A 25,699-nucleotide genomic window follows, 5' to 3' on the forward strand; every position below is an offset into this window, starting at 1 on the left:
TGTACTTTCTCTCTCTTGCTGAGCAGGGAGCCAGACAGATCTGATAATACTGCTAAAGTGCCTTCCAATGGTCCTAGGTGATTTGAATAACCTCATGCTCTCTTTGCCTGAATTGTAGGGCTCTGATGACCCTTGTCTCTATATTTGATCACTTGGGGTATGTTCCTCAGTAACTTCTTAAAGATAATGAGCGTGGCACAACTCACAATTGAATTCTGTCAGAACTGAGGCCTGGGAATATTACAGTCCTCACTTCCTTAGTCCCAAGTCAAAGTCTTGTTTTTTATTGTTATAGCTACTTAGTGGGTGATGAACTATGGGTAGTCATGGAATACTTGGCTGGTGGCTCGTTGACTGATGTGGTCACGGAGACCTGTATGGATGAAGGACAGATAGCAGCTGTCTGCAGAGAGGTAAGAAAGTAGAGCATTTCTAGCTGAGAAGAACACCAAAATTGGCAGTTCCTTATTTCTGATTATTGAGAATGCTTGTAACAAAGTAACAGTAGCAGAACTTTTCTACTGAAAAAAAATTTCGAGAGCCTAACTTTAATTTAAATCCTAACCTAATAGCATTCTTCTGCACCATGCTCACCAGCCTCTTGTTTATTTTAGTTGTTTTTTTATGGATTTTGAGTTCTGTTATGCCATTCTTGAGGTACCATATCTAAGCCCACATGCTATAGTCTCAGTGAACATGGGAAAACAGTGATGTTAGCATGGAACTTCTTTCCTATTTGGGGGGATTTTTACATGATAGTTATTTTGTCTTGCATGTGCAATGTGAGCTATCTAAAATACAAACCACATTATATTCTCATCATTTTCTAGAAGGCAATTTAAATAAGTTCCTGAAACAAAAAGGAGATAATTTATTTAGAAAACTTAAAGATTAAAAAAAACTAAGGTCCTCCCTTAGACCAGAAATGAGTTTCTTTCACAATATAATTTGAACATCCCTCTAGTCTACCAGGAGACCTCAGGGTCTGTCTGTTTTCCAATCACAGTGTCATATCCCTAGCACCAAGCTAAATTAAAGATATTTTATTATATTTATTTTTTTGATATTTATAAAACTGCACACTTTTCATTGTTCATTGTGGTGAGGTTTTCTATAGACAAAAGTGGGAACTCCAACTCACTGAAACTTGAAAACCAATGATAGGAAAACAAAACTATATGGTATCAGCTACTCTTTGCTTGTTTATTTATGTTAAATTGTTCACTTAAATCTACTCCTCCCTTGCCTTCCTCTCATTCCCATTTCTCCCACCTCAAACATACATATACACATCTACCAAACACATAGATTTTCTATTCATTCAATAAATCAAACTTATAGTCATTCAAGGGAACATTCTTCCCTGAGCCTGTGGTTTCCATCTTCTAGTATTACAATACAAAGGCATTTCCAAACAAGTACCTGTAGTTACTTCGTAGCCTAGGAGCCTTCAGAGCCTGGCTGCCATTCAGAAATAGCTTTAATGGCATTTGTTTTAAATGCAGATTCCTGGGTCCCACTCCAGATGGTCTGAATCAAATTGTACCAGGTGCACATAAGTTTACTACATCTGTAAAGGACCAGGCTGAATTCCTATCTTCCAGATAACTAAGCCAAAGTATCATTATATTCATCGGTTAGTTTGCCTGTATTAATGATTAGTGCTACTTATCACATCATCACTCTTCATGTCCTAATCTGACATGGGAACCATTATAGTTAGCATGTATAATGCTAAGTAGGATCATTGATGTAACTGGTAATGTGGTTTCAAAGTGGTGTTAAAGCATTCAGTGATATATTTCACTTGACAACATAAAATTATACCCTTGCCCAAAATTTATCTAGAAATGAAACTTAGAATCTTAAAAAATTCATTGTGATATAATTAGACCTTTTTTTTCTGATTTAATAGTGCCTCCAAGCTTTGGATTTTTTGCACTCAAACCAAGTGATCCATAGAGACATAAAGAGTGACAATATTCTCCTCGGGATGGATGGCTCTGTTAAATTGAGTAGGTATTTTGGTTCAGACGGTGTTTTGAGAGTATCAAGAAACTTCTGCTCTTTTATTTTCTAGCTTGAAAACGTAATGGCTACTGAAAGTGATTGATTTGAAAACAGGGCCCAATTTGAAGCAAATAATTTTTCTAACACTGTGTGCCTGTAGACTGTGACCAAATTTTTGGGATTTAAGATTTCAGAATTTCTAGTGACTTCTAGAATGGGTAGATGACAAATACCTAATTAGAAAACTAAAAGATTCTGTAAGTTTGAGGGAACAGTAATAGGGGGACTAGACTGAAGTCTACTAAAAATGACATCACATTAGTCAATTATTTCAGACCATTTTTAAAATCAGGACCAGCTGAGAAATCAGGTAACAAGGATATGAGCTAGGCAGTTGTGGAAGCTCAGCACGTAACAAGAGAAGGTACAGCCATATCTGAAAGTGACCTATTGTAAAAAGAAAATAATTTGGGTTTATTTTAACTGACTTTTCTTCTCTGCAGCTGATTTTGGGTTCTGTGCCCAGATCACACCTGAGCAAAGTAAACGAAGCACTATGGTGGGAACCCCTTATTGGATGGCACCAGAGGTGGTGACTCGAAAAGCTTATGGTCCGAAAGTTGATATCTGGTCTCTGGGAATTATGGCTATTGAAATGGTGGAAGGTGAACCCCCTTACCTTAATGAAAATCCACTCAGGGTAAGTCAGAAGAGAACTCAGGTACTTTATTCACAGGAAAGGGGAAAGACTAAATGTCATTTCTTGCTTCCACCAAAAATGACCAGAATGGGCTCATTCCTGGGACAAGTAACACAGACGCACCAAGTTATAATTTTCAAAATTACCTTGAGCTTTTTAAAGTTTATCTTATCATGTCTCAACAGTTTTCTAAAGTGCATTGATATCAGTATCTCTAAAGACAAGAGTCTTTAAAATTCCTGAGTATAGCTTTCTATTGTAAAATAAATGCAGCTTTTTTTAAAAAAAAGTGAGATGTGGGAAGAATGAGTATTTTTATAATATGCCATGGTTAAATGGTCTATCTAGGAAACACTTGCTTTATAATTACTTTAACAAAGTAAATAAATGCATTTCCAGAACAGCTATAATTTTTTCAATTAGATTTTCTTCATTATCAGTAATGATTTATTGAGCAACAACAGCTTGAGGGGTATTGAATGGAACACAGAGATAGAGCGCCAGCCTGGTGAAATCACAAATTTAATTAGACTGTCAAGTAAAAAATGAATGGAAATAGTTTGGGTTGGGTAACTTAGTTTGCTACTGCAAAATCAGAGGTTTGGTCCTCATGTGGTCTGGTTACCCCTGCAAAGAGAAAAGCTCCATTTCATAGGCTAACCCTACCATCTTTATTCAGAGATGTGCTGTTGATCATGAAGGGTAAAGGCAAAGAAGTATGAAAGAAATGCTTGCTCAGTGCAGAAGCGAGCCAGTAGCTATTTTGTTGTACATAGCCTAACAGCGACCCAGAAGCTGTGTTTTATATACATATAAGACATCACAATGTTGAAAAAGGAAATATGTACAGATTCAAATTCTACTCTCAAAACTCATCCACAGTGCCAGTGTCAAAGGCATCTTGCGTATTGTCTGCATCATTATCACTAAAAATCTAAAGTTGACTTTTACCCTTGGTATACAAAAAACACTGTCCTTAGTAAAAGTAAAAAAGTTTTCACATTAAGCTCATAAAATCTATATTCCAGCTAAATATATGTAGCTTTCTATCCATGTAAAGAGACCTGTGAACTAATTGTCTAGTCATTTTTGCAGTTGAACATTTTGTAGTTGGGAGCTGCATTCCCTATGTCTGAAGAGGGGAACAGCTTCCTCCAGGCTCCCTCTTAATTCCTCTCTGGTACTTGGCCTCTTGTTCTAGTCCCTGTGCAGATTAGAAAACAACAGATATGAGTGAATGTCCTCATGAATGCTATAGGCGATTGCTCTGGTCTCATGAAACAATCTGAAAGTGAGATGTGCACATTGATTAGCTGCCTGCAGGGCTGAGTGGAAAAGAAGGGGCATTTTCCCACTGTTTGTGGGCCAGCCCTCCATGAATTTAATCAAGTCCACCCCTGACCTATAGACCAGTGCCTCAGGATAATTACATGGGCTTTTCCTATTTGTTTAACCACCTTCACCCATTAAGAAATAGCACTGAAAGAACACATCAGGCCTCTTGTTTCCATGGATTTCCTCCTCGAAGTCTTAGGAGTTTGGAGGCACTAAACGGATTATGGCTGTTTTGCTTTCTGCCTTCTAATGAGTAATTTACAACCTGCAAAATTTTAGGATTAAAAATAAATGGCTCTGTAAAGCAACTAGTCTCAGTAATGCATTTATTACCTTCTTCAGTCCCCCATTACAATTGATCACTCTTTAGCTAGGCTGCTAATTGTTAGCAAAAAGGAAACAAGTTTTAATCTTTATGGGCATCTTCTAGCCTGGGATTAGAACTCATAATTAACAGCTTGTCTCTTAGAATCCCCAGCCTAATATCTAAACAAGTACTTGCCACAAGGTTCAGGAAGCCTACATTAAGGCTGTAACAAAAAGATCTGTCAGAAAGACCACCCTGTTGAATTCCACTGATAAGGATTTGCTCTAACCTTGCTCATTACTCTTCGTGTGTGATCAGCCTCCAATTAGTCTTTCAGCAAGTCCATATTGAGCTAGTCCTATTCTGAGTCTATCTCTCCCAGGCACCAGAAGTACATTTTTTACTTTTGATGTCAAATATGCTTTCCTCATGTTCTCTTAAATAAAACACAATGTCTCAGGCTATATGCCCTTATTTGGAATTAGAAAACTGTAGTCACTGAAACCATGGGGAGACTGGAGAGAAAAAGGTATAAACATGAGCCTGTAGGGAGCCTACATTTTCTTGGATCCTGGTGACCAGGCCATGTGTGGGGAGAAAGAGAATCATCCAGAGCTTTAGATATAAAAGAGTGCTAAATTAGTCCTTCTTTCTTTAAAATCCTTCTGACACAACCACCTGTCTGCCATTTTAGGCTTTCAGGTGGAAAGAAGTGGAAGGAAGAAAGTAAAATAAGTGGGAGGAAAACAGAGTGGTAGAGGACAGAGTAGCAAGTTAATATGAAAAACATTTGGTCCGGTAGTCAGGCAGATTTGGCTGTGTCCTGGATTCATAACCTACACACTCTGTGACCTACTGCAAGTCACTTAAAACCTTTCTAAGCCTGTGTCCTATCTGTAAAATGAGGATAATATCTATCTTGCAGAGTTAATGTGAAAACTAAATTAATAATGTGTGTAAATCACCTAGCACAGTGTCCAGTTCTTTGTAGGAAATATATATATAGAGAGAAATTTATATATGAGTAGAAAAGTAAGAAAGGAAAAAGAGACAGAATGCTTAGAGTGCTTTTTACCCACTCATGTAGGGAGATTGGATTCACCACTCCCCCAAGAATTTCCCCTTCACACTGGCAGCACCACCATCCCCTTAAGGAGTGGAGGGTTCTGTACAGTTCAGTACAATTACCGTGAACAGGTAAAACTGAACAGAAGAGGTTCAAGGTGAAGTCTGGGGCTATGCGTTTGAAGATTGTTTGTGTTTCACTGTGGGTTTTTTTTTTGTGTGTGTGTGTGTGTGTGTGTGTGTGTGTGTGTCTTGTGTCACTTCCAACTGAGCAGACTCTCTATGAATATTGCCTATTAACATATTGATGATGAAAGAAATTAGCTACTTTTACCCGCTAGTTATAAAGTGGTTGAGATTTTTAAAATGTAAATTGCTCTGTACTAATTGACCTAATTTGCTCATAAAATGCCTTTTAAAGGTCAGAGAGTTATTAACCATACTGATGTTATGAGGTTGGTACCCTTCCAGAGACAGAGAGGAGACAAGCTTCTTACCGTCCCCCACTGCCTGAAGTCTTTGCACTCAACATAATTGGCCTTGTACATGTTGTTCTGTGACCCATGGACAGTTTTAGTGTAGCCTCCAATAATATAGTGCCTTGTTTCTTCTGTTTGCCAAAGTAAATAGGGTTAAAAATCTAACATTCTCTACAGATATGCAAATCAAATGCTGGTGCTCTGCTGATATCTTCAACTTTTTTGTTAATCGAAGGTATATTTTTTAAAACCTGAGATTATCATATAATAACCTGATTCTAAATAAGGCACAACCATTTTTGTAAAACAAAACTTTGGTTTGTTTTATTCCTCAGCACCAAGTGTATGCTTCCTTGTTAACTTTGCACTTCCACATAATGGAGCTGTTCTTATCAACAGGTTTTGGTGGGATTTGGTATTCCTGAAATGTTTCAATGACGTCCACTTGAACTCCCTCCAAGACCCTTTGAAACCCTTCTTTATGTGTAATTTTTAAAATTTTTATCGAAGTTGAAATGAACTTTAAGTGTTCTCTTTCTACTCTTGCTTTAAGCATCTATGAAGCTGTATCAAATGCTGCATCACTGGAAGACAGTTATTGGTATCAATGCTAAAAACTGTATTTAGTATAGTGTAAACCACAGATCCTATACCAGTGGTTCTCCTCTTTGGTTATGCATTGGAATCATCTATGAAGCTTTAAGAACCAATGATGCCACGGTCCCACCCCCAGAGAAAATTGGTAACCAGGATTAGGCCAAATACAGAACTATGTGGCAAGCCCTTTATAGAATACTGTCCAGGCTGAAAACAATTCTTCATCAGCCCTACTTGAGCATGGTTGTCCCACAAGAAAAGAACACAGTATCATTCTGCCCACATTTCTCCATTTTGTCTAAAAAATTATGAGCAACACTGTCAAAGCCTAGTTGAAATCTTGATGTGCTATATGTCATTGTCTGGTTTACCAGTGCAGTAACACTATCAAAAAATATATGGCATTAGTTCAGCATATATGTCCATATTATGGCATTTCTTTTTCAATTTTGCTTCTTCTGAAACTGGAGTTCATCATTAAAATGTGTTAGCTGCTATCTGAGTACCTAGCACATATTGGTGCATAATAAAGTTGGACTGATGTCCGACTACTCATGATTAGGAGTGCATTACCTGTAAGGCTGGGTTGGAGGAGGGCAGAAATCTAAATTCAGACCTGTTGTCTAAACTAAACTATTTGCCTTTTCTCCACACTTGAAGCACTGCACAAATTTTAGTTAGCCTTATTTTTTATTATAGGAACAGGGAATTCTGGTTAGCTTGTATGTCTAGGGAAGAGAGTTAAGTAGAATAGGAGAATCTCTAGCAACTGAAAAACAGCAACTAAGGGCCAAACTGCTTGTAGCTCCCTCCAACCACTGAAACCTGTGCTATGGATTGGAATGTCTGGGTTTGATGGCGCATGCTCATTTGGAATTAAACTCAGACATAAACTTCCTGAGTGCCAGAGAAGCAAGCATACTTTGCTAGCACTCGGTCAATATTGTTTTGAATGTATTTCAGGAAGAGCTGGGAGCATTCCCTTCTTTTTCCGTAAGCCACTATGGAACACCAAGGTTTATTGATGGTTTGTTGACACTTCTCCTACTTTGAGGGCAAGGCTATGCCTAAAAGGAGGGGTGAGTTGGGATAACTACAACTAAAATAATTGCAGAACAGTAACAGGGTTCTTTTTAATCAGAAAAAAAATACTGCCTGTCAAAAGATAGACAGTTCTTAAGAAGCATTGGTTGTCAGGAATTCAGCATAGGAAAAATGGGACTTAGCCATAGGAAAGCTGCAAGTCTCATTTAGATTGTAATTCAGAAGCAGACAGCTTAAACTGGTGAGTTACAGCCCAGAAGACAGCCAAAGGAGAAATTGATTCCATAGCAAACTAAATCCAAAGAGTCTCTGACCAGGCGAAGAAGAAGGAAAGTAAGTTTTAAATTGTGGTGACTGGGGACTCACTGTTGGCTAAGACTGATATTCCCTTATCCTACCATGATCTTATCATTTCTCAGAGTCCTTATAGCATGGCTTGGGAATAAGCCAAAGATGCATATGCCTATTGCCCTAACGGGTACCATACTTATAACTAAGTAGTTCAATCCCTCAAAATAAAGTTCATTCTAAAGAAACAAATCATGGAGTATGATGATGGACATTTGCCCACTGAAATGCCCACTCACATGTTTTATCCTATGGCTTTTGAATCTGTGTTTTTGCCAATGAGAAACGACTTTACCAAGAAAATCAGGGTTTTCTTGATAATTAAGGTCATTTCTGACCTCTGTCATCATTTTGATTTATTATACCTTTACTAACCTGGTTGCAACATCATTGTAGAAAATTCTTTGCATTCCAGTAAAAGGATACTCTGAGATGTCTTAGATAAGCCTCTCTGCAGAGGAAGTTAAATTGTTTAAGGCAATCTTAGCTCTGTAGCTGGGAGAGCCAAAGTTCCAACATTATCCCAAGAATCAAAGCTGACCTTTTTGCTGTAGCTTGCCTGTTTTTTTTTTTCTTTTGGTAAAGAATTGTCCTCATGCTCAGATGGCAAAATTCATCAGCACTCTTCATCTAGGAGTGGCCAATGAATGTGAGGGAACTAGATCAGGAGCTTTCTAGTGTCCCTACCAACTGTGTACATTAATTGTGAGTTGAAGAGTGAATTGTATTCCCAGATCTGCCAGTCAGGAACTCCATGACCTTGTGTAGATTACTTTTTGCTGAGCTTTCATTTTCTTATTTCTACAGAGGAGTGGACTTTGACTAGATTATTGTTTACCAGTGGACTGCACAAAGCCCTAGAGTTCCATGGACTTCCTTGGGGTATTGAAGAAGCCAAGGGGGAGGTCACCCGGGTAGGGCTCTTGGTTCCACCAGAATACTTCCTCTTTAATTTGTTTTCTACACTGAGCTGTCACAGGAAGTTTACTTAAATAAAGGGAGAAAGTCCTGGGTCTCTTACTCTGATTCTATGTGCTTTGACTGTAGACAGGCTACAGCCTTCCCTGACTCTGCCAGAAAGGCCATGGTTTGAGTGCGTGTTGTGTTTAGAGTGCTTCCAGAGGAGTGATCTTCAGAAATGCTCCTCAGAGACATCTGTCTCATCACTTCTGGACTAAATATGTATCTTGCAGAATGGAAAGATGCCCCTTTTCTTACCAAGCAAAGATACTTGATTATGATGTGAAACATGCTGCATGTGGGCCTCAGTAACCTCACTCTGGTAATGATCTTGGGGAGAGGCCAGTGAAGAGCACTGCAGTGATAAAGCTGTTGCAAGGACACATGGTCTTACACTCTGGGGTTTGATGGAAAGAATTGTATGTTGTTATGTGTATAGCTGTTCAGCTGATGAACTGCATATAAAATAGAAGTTGAAATTATAATAGTTTATGTGAGCAGTACTGTATGTTTCACAGATCATATCAAGTCAGCCTGTTTTTATCCTAATACAGTAATTTGGAAAAGCCACAAAAATCAGAGAATTAGTCCTTTCCTGTACTAATGTTCTGAAATGAGACATGAACAAATGGATAATGTTAAATGATACCCTAAAACTAGAAATTAGGGCTGGGTTGAAGACAAAATGGGAGGTGAGGAAGTTGATATACCAAATATAGGCAATGTTTTGAGATATTTTGTGTGAATAGGACCAGAGAAAAATGGAGCAGTAGTAGAATGGGACCGAGGATCCAGGTCCCCTTGACCTCCCAGATTGTCTAGCCTTTGTCTATCTTCATTACTCTCTCTTTTTATCCCATTAACCACCTTCTTTCTCATTGTCCTTTGGCCTACTTTCCTCTGCTCCCTCTGCTTCTCACAGCTTCTTTCCTTTACCTCCTGTGCCATTGTACTTTTCTTCCTTTCCTATCTCTATGCCTACTCCCACCCCGACTTCCAAATCCTCTATAGTTCCAAATCTTGGGTACTGCTTAGACTGCCAGGATTGCTTCATGAGCACCAATAGCCTACTCCACATTTCTTAACATGCAATATTAATCCTAAGAATGAGCACATGTATTGCCAGAATCATCTGGTATTTATTTTACAGCATTTGTCAGTCCTTTGTGCTTGAAAGGAGTGGTGTAAAGCTATGCTAACACCTAATCAGTCAGCATTACCTAATTACCTTTTACTATCAACCTATAAAGGGATAGATATAAAATAGGTTCATTTTAAATAGCTTTCTAAAGATTAAACAACAAAACAATAATAACTAAGTCCCTCCTGTAATTTGGTGACAGATGAGATCTTCTATGCAAGACAAGTAGGAAAGTAAATGAGACCACATTGCTTATTCAGCTACCACACTGGACTGTTGTACTGAATAAGTCAAAGCATAGATAGAGCGTTTGTTGTCATGTAGTGATTTCTTTGTGCACATTTGGCCCCATTTAGTGTCTTCTTAGAAAGAAAGAAATGTCAGGGCCTTTCATGAAATCCATAAACACATCAGAGGCAGTAATACACTCTGACCTTTAACCTCTGAAATCCCAGATCATGAGTAAACTAAGGCATAAAGTGTCAAATCACTTGTTGCCAAATCTCTCTCATAAAACACTCAAAGTTAGTTGAAAATTCTAAAATGAGAAAGGAACCAGGACAGCAGTAGGTTGCAGGCAACAACTAGAGTACAAGCAGCATACAAACCCTCAACATAGATACATACCATCAACCCTCTGAATCCATGGGTGTCAAATCTGTGGATTCAACTAACCATACAATCAAAAATATTTGAAAAAAAAAGATAATGGTTGTATTTGTACTAAACATGTACAGACTTTTTTCTTCTCATTATTCCCTAAACAACAGTCATGTGCCACATAACAACGTTTCAATCAACAATGAACCAAATATACAGTGGTGGTCCCATAATATTATAATGGGAAAAATTCCTATCACCTAGTGACCTCGGAAAGTCCGCATTACTCACGGGTTTGTGGTGATACTGGTATAAACAAACCTACTCCTCAAGAAAAGCCTCAGGCAAGTCCTTAAGGAGATATTCTAGAAGAAGGCATTGTTATTGTAGGAGATGACAGCTCTATGCATGTTATTGTCCCTGAAGACCTTCCAGTGGGACAAGATGTAGAGGTGGAAGACAGTGATATTGATGATTTTGAACCTGTGTAGGCCTAGGCTAATGTATGTGCTTATTTCTTAGTTTTTAACAAAAAGGTTTAAAAAGTAAAAGAAAAAAACATTTTAAATATAGAAAAAAGCTTATAGAATAAGGATATAAAGAAAGAAAAATATTTTTGTACAGCTGTACAATGTAATTGTGTTTTAAGCTAAGTGTTATTACAAAAGAGTCAAAAAGTTCAAAAGTTTGTAAAGTAAAAAAGTCACAGTAAGCTAAGGCTAATTTATTGAAGAAAGAACATTATTTTTTATAAATTTAGTATAGCCTATGTACACTGTTGATAAAATCCATGGTAGTGTCCGGTAATATCCTAGGCCTTCATATTCAGTCACCACTCACTCACTGACTCACCCAGAGCAACTTCATTCATGGTAAGTGCCCTATACAAGTGTACCATTTTTTAAATCTTACATATTATATTTTTACTGTACCTTTTCTATGTTTAGGTATACAAATAGTGACCAGTGTGTTACAATTGCCTACAGTATTCAGTACAGTTACATGCTGTACATGTTTGTAGCCTAGGAGCAATAGGCCATACTGTGCAGCCTAGGTGTGTAGGCTATACCATCTAGGTTTGTTTAAGTACACCCTATGATGTTCACACAATGATGAAATCATCTAACGATACATTTCTCAGAATGCATTTCCCATTGCTAAGCAACACATGACTGTATTTACATAGCATTTACATTGTATTAGGTATTATAGGCAATCTAGAGATGATTTAAAGTATAGGGGAGGATGTGCATAGGTTATATGCAAATACTACAACATTTTATATAAGGGACTTTAGCATCTGTGGACTTTGATATCCTTGAGAGGTCCTGGAATCAATCCCCTATGGATACCAGAGGACAAGTGTGTGTGTGTGTGTAGACACTGGGCAATACTATATGATACCCTTCTACCTCTCTACCCGTTGTTCCCCATTTCCAAACTGGTGGAAAATAATTGACCTTAAGAGGGCCCATTTCCTCTGTAGAGGTAGAGGTGGATCAAGTAAGTCAGTTGCTCATGGACAGTGTACCTCATTTCTTAAAGAGCCCTTGTCTGCCTGTGTTAGGAGAACTCCTGTCCTAGAGAATGGGAACAGTGCAAGGTGGTATTGTGCAGTGGTCAAGGGCATAAATTCTGGACCCATACTCTCTGGATTCAAACATTGATTCCCCCATTACTAGTTATGTGACATTGGACAAGTTATTATTTTTAACCCCACAGGCCTCAGTTTCTCTGTCTGTCAGTTGGAGATCATAATAGAGTCTACTTCAGAAGGTGTTGGTTGCATAGATTACAGAAGCTAATACTAATCAGTCAATAAATGCTTCCCATGGATATAATATTTATACAGGTATTGAGATATAGATGAATAGCCCTCATGCTTTTATAGTTCAGTTTCATTGTACGTTAAATAGACTTTTGTGGGCTAAGCTGGAGCCCATTCACCATGCATAATATGATTTCCATGGTAAAATGTGTTTTGCATCCCAAATATTCAGCCCCCATAGAAATTTTTGTACCACACTCTATGTTCTTTGTAAAGTGAGTCTTTATATTGGTACTGGGGCCTCTCATGGTTGCTAACACATTTCCATGTAAGTCCCCTGGTTTGTTTTCTAATGTCTTAACCTAAACTTTATAAACTGTTATAAAGAACTGAAGTCACAAACCGAAACTTTTTAATTAAACGGTTAGTCCTGTTGCAAAACTGCCTTAATGAAAATTTATTGAGTACATATGGATTGTTTTGGGACTTCCTTGGAGAAATGTGGTAATTTCTATGATGACTGCTTTGATCTTCTTTAACTGAGGAAATTGCCAGTAAGGTAAATTGAATTATTCCTTCAACTGGGTAAACTAGCTTTCTCTTAGTACTTAGGTAAATTCCTTTGTATATTGGGGTCAGTGAAAACTTCAATGCTTGTGTGTTATTACCAAGATATTTAGAGTTATTATGAAAAATTCTAGAACATCAGTAACTTCTAGGTAATGTATATATCACCATGAATAAAGCCACCATTTTTTGTGCAAATGTTGTATTTCTAACATTATAAATAAGGTCAGTAGGCCATGGGTCCTATATTGCCTTACCTTAGGAAGAAAACAGACCTCATTTAATGATCTAACAGATTAATTAGGAGCACATTCTCGTTCAAAATCAGCCAGAGAAAATAAATTTCTGAACTTATGTTTCAAGTTCCAGAGAGCATGAGTTCTCATCTCTTCCTCTGTGGGTTTGCCTGCATTAGATGTGTTGTGGTCATCTTTTTTTTTCCAGTTTTCCCTCCCTTTGATGGTATCCCCTTATGTACACTATTCATGGAGCTCTCTTCCTTCTCTCACACTGAGCAGTGGATAACCAGAAGTTATCACATACCAGTCTGTTCAACTCAGAAAAGGTGCTTTTTTTTCATTTTATGTGTATCTTCTTTGATTTTTAATAGGTCACTTTTAGGTTCTGAGCTTTAATACTTTGTATATCAATCTGTTATGTTCCCAGATCAGTTAAACTTACACATTTTTGGCTCTCATTTCATTCAGCAACAAAACCATTTATTGAGAACCTATTTTGAGAAAATTGCCATAAAATCCAGAGTTAATTATGACACAGTTCTTACCTTCCATGTACTCACAGTCCAGGAGGGAAGACAGACCTGTAAACAAATAACAAATATTCATAATACAATGTAAAAATAGACATGTAAACAGAGGGTTATGGGAGCTCAAAGAAGGAAATAGCTAACTCCATCTGTAGGCTGACCAACTATCCTAGTTTGCTTGGGACTGAGAAATACAAGACCTTCAGTGCCAAAACTCAGGACAGTCCCCAGAAAACCAGGGTGGTTTATCATCATATCTACCTGAGAAAGATAGAGAAGACTGTAAAGAGGAGATACCATTTGAACTAGAGCTTGAAAAGAAAGTAGCAATTTACCAGGCATTTAAGGGAAATGAGGATAGCATTGTGGGCAGCTATGAAAGAGTATTTCCTACTCAGGGAATGATAAACAAATTGGTGTGAATAGTATATGAGCTTTGGCCAGTATGTATATGTGTGGGGATGGGGAAAGAAGGGCCCTAAGGTGAGCAGAAAACAGATGAGAGCTGGGAAGGTGGGCAGGGACCAACCTTATATGCCATGCTAAGGAATCTTTATAATGTCCTATAGACCAGTGGTTTTCAAACAACTATAGTGATCTCCTGGTTTCAGTGAAACCTTGCTTGGAAGCATAAATAAATACAGAAAAAAAGCAAAATTTCTTTTATTGGGACAGATATATGTGGGTAAAGGGTCCCAGAATCTCTATTCTCTTTCTCTCCCTCTTCTTTTCCCCCTTAGCTGCTCTTGAGGGGAATTTTGGTAAGCACAGTTTGCAAACCACATAGGTGGAACACGGAGAGCCACTTGAAATTTGAAAGCAGAGGAGTAAATGACATGATGAGATCAGTGATGAGATAAGATTGTTAAGGAGGATGGACCAAAGAATAAAAAGGCTTGAGTAAGGAAAACCAATTAGGAGGCTATTATAAACTTGTAACTGGCTGAGAGAAGCCTGACTTAAGCAAAGACAATGGGGATAGAGAGAAGTGGATGGGTATGAAAGACATCTCTAAGAATGGCATTAACAGAACCTGGTAGACCATTATAGTAAGGGTGGGGGGAGGGGAACTCAAAGATGATTCTCTGGTTTCTTATGTTAGAAGCAACCAACTACTGTATGGGGAATCTCTAGTCTAATTTCTAATAGCCAGCTTATTTTCTTTGAGTTTTCACTAATTCGCATAAAACCAACTTGTGATCACTCATGCCTAGATCTGTTTCCTCAATCTTTCTTCGTCTAAGACTTGACTTTGCTAATAAAACCCTTTTTTCCTGTCCTTGCTTTATTGGCTACACCTGTATTTGCCTCTCACTAGCAGTGCAGTGGATAGCAATTTTCTTTTTTACTAAGATAGTCCCAAGCTTGTATCCAAAAGTTCATTTTTAAGTTGGTTATTTGGGACTCAAAGTGGATTTTCCCATAAAAGAGGCATTATACATAGTGATTAGATTCCCAGGCCATCCACAAAGGCCAGTTTAGCCCATAATATAATGGAAAGTATGGATTTTTACAATGGAAATTAGTTGGAAATTAATACTGTTGCAATTAAAAAGAAAACAATAGTTGCAAAAGAAATAGTCTGGGTTTTTGTTTCCTTCAAAGCAGCAGTCCCAACCTTTTTGGCACCAGGGACTGGTTTCATGGAAGATTATTTTTCCGCAGACTTGAGGGGGTGGTGATGGTTTCAGGATGATTCAAGGGCATTACATTTATTGTGCACTTTATTTCTATTACTATTACATTGTAATATATAATAAAATAATTATGCAACTCACCATAATGCAGAATCAGGGGGAATCCTGAGCTTGTTTTCCTGCAACTAGATGGTCCCATCTGGGGGTGATGGGAGACAGTGACTGATCTGACAGGAGAGGGAGTTCAGGCAGTGATTCAAGCTATGGGGAATGGCTGAAAACAGACGAAGGAAGCTTCGCTGGCTCGCCCACCATTAACCTCCTGCTGTGTGGCCTGGTTTCTAACAGGCCACGGCCCAATACCCGTCCACAGCCTGAGGGCTGGAGACCACAGCCCCAGAGGGCAGCCCCAGAGGGTAGGGCTTGATGAAAAGCAGGTTTAATCTTATGAAGACAAATAGAAATTTTCTTTTAGTCAGGATTTTAGTCAGGATCCTTTAAGATGAGGATTTTTGTGTAAATTGGACACCATGACTTTTATTTTTAAAATAATGTTTTGGAGGGTTTTTAAAATAATAAAAGCAATCATATTCATTGTAGAAAATTTGAAAAATTGAAGAATATTTTTTAAAAATTAAGTCACCAATAATTCCCACCACCCGGAGAGGACCACTGTTAACATATTGGTGTGTTTCAACCTTTTATTTCGTGCATGTATTTTTTAAAATCAGTCCAACAATAGTAATTATGGTGCATCTTATATGATGAACTATTATGCAGCTTTAAAATGATATTCATGAAGAAATTTTTAAACATCAAAAAATATTTCTGATATAGTGTTGCATAAAAGGCAACCTTCCATTTGATACCTAGTTTGGGGATGACAGTGTAAACAGATCAATACTAATCAACCAGGGTGGGAGTAGGCTGTTAGGCTACCAATCAAGACCCCCTATCATCAGTCCCACTCCCCACCAAAAACCAGTCTTTTTGTAGAAGTTCTGAAGCAGACATGTGTTCTTTGAAGTACTGTAGAGGTTCGGAGCATTGGCTCCTTGTGACTTCTAGTTTTCTTTCAAATTACAGGGCATTCTTCTCCCTTAATGCACTTATCAGTAGCACTACTCAGGCTTAACAACCATGATTAAGGTCATTTTCTTTGATTCATAAATGGAATGGAAAAAGCGGCATGCATTTTCTGATGTAATCAGGCATGGATTGAAGAGAGATGAGAAGGACCTGGGTAGAGAAGATGTGAATGCATTTGTAAGGAAGAAGATTATATGCAGTAGAATATATTGAGCTAAGAATAGTGAAAGAAAAGTGAGATAAAGAAACAGTATAGCATGCATACAGATCTAGGGAGAGTGGAAAAGACTTAGGGAAAGGGAGAAAAGAGGTGTGTTTGTTTAGGACTGGGCTTGGCTACAGAGCAGGAAAAAGCAAGCAAAGGATGGTGAGCCTGGGGGTAGTTATAGACAGCTGAAATAAGAGAGTTCTTAGACAAGGCAGCAAATATAATTTGCAGCAACTGATTTTCTTTTATTAAGGGAACAAAGATGGTTTGTGAGGACAGGTGTTTCAAGCACTAATCATCCAGGAACCAAAACACTCTGTTTGAATTTAATTTAATGTATCTGCTATGATTGTGCATTATTTAATTTTAGCCCAGTGATTTCCTAAAAGAGGTTTTTGTGTCCCTTTTCCACCCTATTTTATTTGCCTCTGACATATTTTGGCATGGAAGTCCTTATAGCTGCCACCTGCATTTGTTGTTCATTGTGGAAGGAATTGAAAAATTACAAAGGAATGAGAGGTGGGAGGAGAGGAAGGTGTCCATTTGGATGGGGGGTGTATTAAATTTTACATCTTGGTTTTTAAATGTACATTACTAGGGGAAAGAACCCAAAGTTCCATTACACTCTGTAGAAGCATATGGCATTGTAATTCTCACACATCGCTGTGCAAGAAAAATCTCCTTCTGGCCAGGCACAGTGGCTCACGCCTGTAATCCTAGCACTCTGGGAGGCCGAGGCAGGAGGATCGCTCGAGGTCAGGAGTTCAAGATCAGCCTGAGCAAGAGTGAGACCCCCCGTCTCTACTTAAAAATAGAAAGAAATTATCTGGCCAACTAAAAACTATATATAGAAAAAAAATTAGCCAGGCATGGTGGTGCGTGCCTGTAGTCCCAGCTACTCGGGGAGGCTGAGGTAGTAGGATCGCTTAAGCCCAGGAGTTTGAGGTTGCTGTGAGCTAGGCTGACGCCACGGCACTCACTCTAGCCCGGGCAACAGAGCGAGACTCTGTCTCGAAAGAAGAAAGAAAGAAAGAAGAAAGAAAGAAAGAAAGAAAGAAGAAAGAAAGAAAGGAAGGAAGGAAGGAAGGAAGGAAGGAAGGAAGGAAGGAAGGAAGGAAGGAAGGAAGGAAGGAAGGAAGGAAGGAAGGAAGGAAGGAAGGAAGGAAGGAAGGAAGGAAGGAAGGAAGGAAGGAAGGAAGGAAGGAAAGAGGGAGGGAGGGAGGGAGGAAGAAAAGAAAGAAAGAAAGAAAGAAAGAAAGAAAGAAAGAAAGAAAGAAAGAAAGAAAGAAAGAAGAAAGAAAGAAAGAAAGAAAGAGGGAGGGAGGGTAGGGAGGGAGGAAGAAAAGAAAGAAAGAAAGAAAGAAAGAAAGAAAGAAAGAAAGAAAGAAAGAAAGAAAGAAAGAAAGAAAGAAAGAAAGAAAGAAAGGAAAGAAGAAAGAAAGAGGGAGGGAGGGAGGGAGGGAGGAAGAAAAGAAAGAAAGAAAGAAAGGAAGGAAGGAAGGAAGGAAGGAAGGAAGGAAGGAAGGAAGGAAGGAAGGAAGGAAGGAAGGAAGGAAGGAAGGAAGGAAGAAAGAAAGAAAGAAAGAAGAAAGAAAGAAAAGAAAGAAAGAAAGAAAGAAAGAAAGAAAGAAAGAAAGAAAGAAAGAAAGAAAGAAAGAAAGAAAATCTCCTTCTATGGAATTCTGTGTCTCTTAGGTTGGTGTACGTGTGATGCAGATATTCTGAATTATTAAGTACGGGGTGGGCTGCAGGTCTTTGAGCCAGTGGTTCGCATGTTGGCTGTAAATTGGAATCACCTGGAGAAGCTTAAAAATACTGGTGCCTGGGTTCTGTTCCCAGAGATTTTTACTTAATTGCTCTGGGAGTGAGAACTGGGAATTGGGATTTAAAAACTCTCCCCAGGTGATTCTGATGTGCAGACAAATCTGGGAACCTCTAGTTTAGCCCATTAATTAATTACCTGGGTAGATTAAACCAATTGTTCTCAAAGTGTGGTCTGGCATCAACAGAGCACTTAGAATGCAAATTATTGAGCCTCTGCCTGGATTTACTGAATCAGAAATTCTGGAGGAAGCTCAGGAAGGAACCTGTATTTTAACAAACCCTCTAGGTGATTCTGGTGCATGCTATAGGTTGACAGCTACTAGATTAAAGAGACTTTCATGATGCTTTCCAAAGTACAACTGTGGGGGGTTGCTGGAAAGGAGAAGGGATGTCCTTACTAGCTGATGAAAACTGACCTGGGAAAGGACTTTGATAGAAATACTTGTAATAATGATATTAGAAGCTGTGGTAAGGAAAAGAAAAAGAGGATGATGATTTGCTGCAAAGGCCAAGCAAGTACAGGAGGGAGCCTGTCTTCATGAGAGTTAAGGAGTTGGTTACATGGGCAGACATAACGCTAGTGGCAGTACCTGCAGGCAAACTTCTACTAATTCATTAAGACCCTTTTCAAACACCAAACTCCTCTGTGAAGCTTCCTCTGAGCTCTGGTGTAAATTGCTTCATCCTTGTATTTACTTAGCACTTACTACATTCCTCCATTAGCTCTTAACTCACTGTAAGTCTTTCTCCCTCACTAAATTGTGTGAGCTTTAAAAGCAAGGTCACTCACTGTCTTATTCATCCTTGGATCTCTAATACAATACCTGGTACATAGTATAATAAGTGCTCTAGAATTATTTGATTCGGGGAGGCATCAGGAATGGCCAGCTTTCTTGGCTATCAAGAACCTTCAAAAGATGGGTTTACCTTTGTAAATTAATCATGGTCCTGGGTTCTACTCTCTGACTTGAAGGCTAGGGACCTTGACTCTGTCAGCACACCATGAGTTGATATCTCTTAGTGGTGACCTTACACACCACAAAGATCTCAGAGATGTATTAATAATATATACAATTATTAACAACTTATTATTTTACCATAGTAATTGTCAGGTGCCAGGACTGCTACTACTGTCAACTTTTCTCATATTTCCTCTCCTTGTAGGTAGACCTTCGTGGGAAATCTAATTAAAATCAATAGGGATACAGCTGGCACAGGACAAAAGTATTTGAGTCTTTGGGCCCCACAGGTTACCTCTCATTCAGGCACTGCCATCTTCTAGTTCTTTGTACTCTCTAATTCCATAATCTATTCTTTTCATCCTACGTCTTCTCAAAACTATTTTTCAAACAAGATAAGCACTTAGTAAATTATAATCACCTTTCCATTGTGCCTTTCTGAGGTTATACTCAGGTCAACATGATTGGATGTATGTGTGTCCCCCAACTCTTTAGAGTAACAGATTTGTAGGAAATCCTTTGGTTTAATTCCCTAGGTGCTTAATCACACTCTCATTATATAAGGATTTTTACTGGCTTAACTCTCAGAGGATAACCTTATAACCTTATTTCAAAGTCTTTTGGATATGGGACACCTTACTGTCACCTCAGTTACTGCCAAGATGAATCATTTATAAATGTTATAGAAACTTTGAAATATATGTGAATGTCATTCTCTAAAATGGAATTTTTAAGACCCAGAATGTAAACCAGAAGAAACTGAATTTGTGCCTTTTGTGCCAACCCATGATCCTGATATGTACGTGCTGAATAGATTTTTCTAATTTTTTTCTATAGGCATTATATCTGATAGCCACTAATGGAACCCCAGAGCTCCAGAATCCAGAGAGACTGTCGGCTGTATTCCGTGACTTTTTAAATCGCTGTCTTGAGATGGATGTGGATAGACGAGGATCTGCCAAGGAGCTTTTGCAGGTGAAAATAAAATAGGACAATTAGAAAGAGAGACATTATATTGAACTTTTCCATCTCAGTGTGACAGTAAGAGAGCTCTGTCAAGAAATGTCTAGTTAGAGTTAAGCTATTACCATTTGATTTTAGACCACAGGCGCATATCTGTAGGCATGCATCTAATACATGATTGATTGACATGTTGCCTTTCTCCTGAGAAGTTGGCAGTTAAATCTATAAGTCTCTTTTGTTCTTCTGGCATCTTATTTTTCAAGGATAAACAACTAATGTGACCCTGTGGTGTTGCTGTTTTGTTCTAAACTTTACTTGTACCCCAGGATGTTGTATGCAGGTGCTCTTGGCCAGAGGTAATTCTCTACATGACTATGCAGTTATTTCCATGGCATTTGCTACTCTAATGCTTTACTGGTCAAAGTCCCTTTGTTTTTGATGCCAAATGGTAGGCATTTAATTGCCTGAGTGAGTACCATCCAGTGGTGAATGCCTCTGAAACCATTTGTCCTTCTCATGGCTCTCAGGGATTAGTATATATGATGAGAAATAGTACTTATTATGTACCACATTCATTACATAAATTATCTCATTTAATTCTTCCAACAACCCTATAGGGTAGGTGTTATTATCCCATTTTACATATGTAGAAATTGAGACTTACACAGCTCTTGAGTGGCAGAGCTAGGATTTGAGCCCTGGATTGTCTGACTTTCCACCACACATCACACACAAATCAATTTAGATAAAAAGATCTATTGATCTGATAAAGCAGCACATGGCCAGGATTAATAGGTTCATAGCTGGGACTTTTCCTCAGGGACATATATCAAGACTGGTAATATCTAAGAACAATGACTGCTTGGTTCTCTCTGTGACTTTGAACACGTAAGCCAATTAAACAAAAGGTGCAACACATGGTTCTGCAGAGTGTTAGCCACAAATTCAGTCTGTCCTAGCCCATCCCCCTCAAAGACAAATCTGTTCCTGTTGCATCTGAACTCCCTCCAGAGACAGAGAGCCAGACACAGGCAAAAAAAAAAAAAATATATATATATATATATATATATATCCCATCTCAACTCATATCACACCTAGGATAAACCTATTTGAAGAAATTAAGAGACTACACCTTCTCTTCTCTGCTACCTGTGAGCATTTCACAGGTTGTCATAGGGCCCTAAAATGTCAAATCTAGAAGGGCCCTTTGTTAATCCTCTAGTTTTTCCAGCCTCAAATTACAGATGAAAAACCTGCACTTTTGAGTCCTTTACTTCTACATCTTTTCACCTCTCCAACCACCCCACATATACATCCCGATACATTCCTGTTATGCTTTCTTCCAAGCATGAGTGAAGACATAGGTTCTGTTAATGTACCTATACAGGTAAGCAGATCATTGAATCAATTACCTAATTAATTCACTCCCCAGCAATACTTTTATATGAACTAGTCAGATAACTGATACAAAACCATATTTTGAGTCTAAATTGAATAGTTTGTTTGTTGCATCTTTTCATTTTATATATGTAAGCAATAACCTGTATGTCTCCTTAAGTCTACATAACTCCATTCTCTGACTCTAGCCTATCACTGCCATCTTAGAGAATAGAAAGGAGAGAGATATACAACATGCATGTCACTGGAAGGCTGGAGAAAAGACCCGGGTCTCATATATTTGTGTGCCTTTCGGTATGACCTAAGTCAGTTCTCTGTCCATCGGTTGATATTTATTGAGCAACTTCAATTGGCAAAGCATAAGTGCAGTAGGTGATACAAACCTGGTAGATGCATGATTCCTACTCTTAAGAAGTTCACAGTCTCCTTGGATACATGAAAAGATAATGCAAGGCTGTTTAGAGACTCATTCAAACCAAGTGGCTGTTCAAATAGTAAATGATAAGGTTGATTAGAGAAATACCTCTCCAGGCCAGGGCAATCAGAAAATGTCTACAAACAGGAAAGAGGTCTACTGGGCCTTGAAAGACAGATCAGTTTAGATAGGTTGAAGAAAAGAGGGGAAGGGATTTCAGATGGAAATGTTATGGTATAACCAAAGGCATGTAGGAAAGATTTAAGAGAGCACAACATAGAACATGTAGCTGAAGTAAATAAAGAAGCTACAGGAGATCAGACTATGGAGGGCCTTGAACACCAAGCTAAAGAGTTGGGGCTGTAGGTAGTGGGGAAATTCTGAAGACATCTGAGGGACAAACATGATGAAAGTGTTGTTTAGGAAGATTCATCTGATAGTATGCAATAAGGATTAGCAACAGGAAAAAATGGAAGCAGGGAGACCAAGGGGGAGTATTATCATTTGGAATTAAATTGATTAGGCCTGAACCAGGAAAAGCAAGAGATGATTATAAGAGACATTGAAAAGAAAGTACTTGGTAGCTGATTGCATGTAGAACATAAGAGAAAGGAAGACAAAAGTGACTTTAGTATATCAAACCAATGGTAGCATTCAATAAAAGAACAAGTGATAGAAGATAATACAATGGCTAACATTTCTTGACCCTGTATAGCTAACAGGGGACTGTCATTTACCTCACTTAACCATTATAATAAACAGAGGCAAGGATCAACCCTAAGTGCTCTGACCCCAGAGCCCCTGTAGCTTACATCACACAAGAGTCCTCTGTTTGGTAGACTTTAACATAACTTTTAAATGTTGAATTGAAGGTGACAGAAGAACAGTCCAGAGGAAATATCCAGCAGGCAATTGGAGAACTAGGACCAGAGCTCAGGAAAGGGATCAGGTCATACACTATGGGTTTGGGAGGCATCCCCGTAAAGCTAATGATAGTTGAAATGTGAAAGGAAATGAGATCTGTAAGAAATTAAATTACAAAAGGAAGATGATGAGAGCCAAGTTCTGGTACATAGGAGGTAGGAGGAGGAAGTGAAACCAGGGAAGAAGATGGAACAGAGTAATCACGTGTGTGTGGAAGAGACCCAAGACAGTAGAATGTCACAGGCCTCAAAAAGAGGAAAACATTTCAAAGAAGGAAGGGATATTCGCTTGAGTTATGTACTGCAAAGAAGCCAAAAGAGAGAAGGCAGAGGCACAGCTATTGGGTTTAGCAGGTAGGAAGCCATTGGTTTCAGGATCAAGTTCTTTACCAGTCAACTGAAGATACTTTTCCAAGCATGAGGGCTCCTCCAGATAAATTCATCAGTTTCAGAGAATCAGCAAATCAGACCATTGCAAACACAGTGAGATTTTACAAGATCCCTACTCAGTTTCTAGATTTGCCAGTCAGCTTCCAGAGGATTTCATGACACTGAAGGAAAGACAAAAACATATGAAGGACAAAAGCTTGCACCATTGTTAATTAAATGTTTAACTGGGTGTTCAAAATATAGTTTAATAAAAAAAGGGCTGCTTGAAAATGTAAAGTAATATACTTGGATAAAAGAATTCCAGTAATGTCTCTTTCTTTTCCTTCCTCTTGCAGCATCCATTTTTAAAATTAGCCAAGCCTCTCTCCAGCCTGACTCCTCTGATTATTGCTGCGAAGGAAGCGATTAAGAACAGCAGCCGCTAGGACTGCAAGCCTTACCCCTCACCATCTCCCTCATGAGTAAGACTGAAATAAAACTGTGCTGCAAGAAAGATGAAAGAAAAGACAGTCAAAGGGGTGAGGGTTCTTTAACTTTCAAATGAATAGAAACTTCTTATAAGCCTTTTTCCTACACCCTCAGATTATGTAATTTATTTGTAAGCCTGAATCGCAGCCCAAACAGGGCAGCAATGTTGAAGTGGCCATAAAGTGGTCACTTCCCACCGTGAAGCGAAAGAGCCAGTAGTGAATCCCCTCATTTTGTGCATTCACTTTGAAGAAAAAAAAGTTTCTCAAAGATGCACACTCCCTCTTCATAGTGTTGTGTTTGTTTTTAAGTTAGAGAGTAGTCCCTCTTGCATTCGAACCTCCTTCAAAACTCCTTACCCAATGTGATGTTTTTCACTTGCATTGTCATTAGATGTCCAGAAAGAAGATGTCAAAATGTTTTTGTAAAAAAAATGAAAGCAAAAAAGCAAAGCAAAAAAACAAAAAAACAAACAAAACAAACAAAAAAATAACAGAGCAAGTACTGTGTGAACATGTGGAAGTCCATGCCCTAATAGAGTTACAATCTTTTATTCTTCTTCTATAGTGGTGGCTTGGTTTGTGTACCTATTTTTCTGCATTTATATTGGAAAAAGTTTCTTTTAAGACGTTTTCCAAAAGCAGAGAGGAGTATGTGTGTTCAGGAAGGGCTTTTAAAAACTGTGTATCTAAATAAAGCTCAAGTGGTGAAATCCTGCCACATTTTCACCATGATGCTTTAGAGGTAGTTGATTTGTCATTTATGGGAACTAGTTTGCTAATCTTCATGATACCTGAAAGAGGGCAGACACACTGAAACTGTGGCAATCCTACATGGTGAGTCCAGGTCCTGGACCTAGGAAATCCTGATAGGAGAAACCATATTTAAACAAAGAAAGAACTTTTCTCTAAGAGCCAAAATGGAAAATAAGATACAAGAATAATGCTGAAATCCTTGTTGGACATTAAACAAAGATAAGAATATCTAATTTAATTCTCTCTTGTGATGTGAAACATATGCATTGTAAAATAGGCACATCAGGAGGAAACAGATCCATTAACCAACATTACCCTATGATAAAAATTATGTGTTTTGACAATTTATAACATTTTTGAAAGATTTAGAGAACAGAGATATAATAAACATTCAACTCTGTAAGAAATGGGAGGTCAGTGAAAGCTACATCCCAATCAACATTTGGCTCTAAATACTTGTTCCCATTTTCCCTATGTGTCACCAATTTCTGTTTTAGGATGTGGTGTGTTCATACTTAGCTCCTTGGGCTCTTGAATATCAAAAGAGTGTTTGTAAAGATCTTGAAATTCTCCAGTGAAAATAATTTTGGCTTGCAATCATATGCCAAGAAATGTCAGTCCAACTGAATTCCTTTTGTGGCTTGGGGAAAATACCAAAATTTGACTATTATTTCACCATATATCTATTTATTAACAATTCAACAGTTGGCACTTCCTGAATCTTCTGAGAGTAGAAAAATATCTGGAGGGTGTCTGTGTAGAAAAGGATATGCTTCTCTTTTGAGTGTATTGTCAATTTTGCAAATTCTGGAAAGTTGTTTCTCTAAGCCTTTGAAAAGCTAACAATTTGTGCTTATAGAAGGCTTCTTGATTTATAGTATATAAAGAATCTGAATAGAACCTATCAGCAAGAAGGGAAAAGAGATCAATAACATGGGACTCTTTCCTTCTCTGCCAAGGTACATCCATCCAACCATCCATCC

At 38.3% G+C, this 25,699-nt stretch overlaps 1 protein-coding gene across 5 annotated transcripts in view; it reads left to right on the forward strand.

The window, feature by feature from the left end:
• The window catches only part of PAK3 (p21 (RAC1) activated kinase 3), a 242,455-nt gene extending 218,300 nt beyond the window's left edge, over positions 1-24,155 (forward strand). For 4 of the 5 annotated variants that reach the window (XM_045538817.1, XM_045538814.1, XM_045538815.1 and 1 more), the window contains 5 exons: positions 296-413; positions 1,916-2,015; positions 2,514-2,710; positions 20,242-20,379; positions 23,829-23,918. In XM_045538817.1, coding sequence (XP_045394773.1) covers positions 296-413; positions 1,916-2,015; positions 2,514-2,710; positions 20,242-20,379; positions 23,829-23,918 — 643 coding nt within the window. Of the gene's footprint in view, positions 1-295; positions 414-1,915; positions 2,016-2,513; positions 2,711-20,241; positions 20,380-23,828 lie in introns of all 5 variants that reach the window. The other variant, XM_045538818.1, reaches the window with a different exon arrangement.
• Positions 24,156-25,699: the final 1,544 nt, after the last annotated feature.

This window comes from Lemur catta, chromosome X, assembly GCF_020740605.2.
Source record: "Lemur catta isolate mLemCat1 chromosome X, mLemCat1.pri, whole genome shotgun sequence".
In the NCBI taxonomy this organism is placed as follows: Eukaryota; Metazoa; Chordata; class Mammalia; order Primates; family Lemuridae; genus Lemur; species Lemur catta.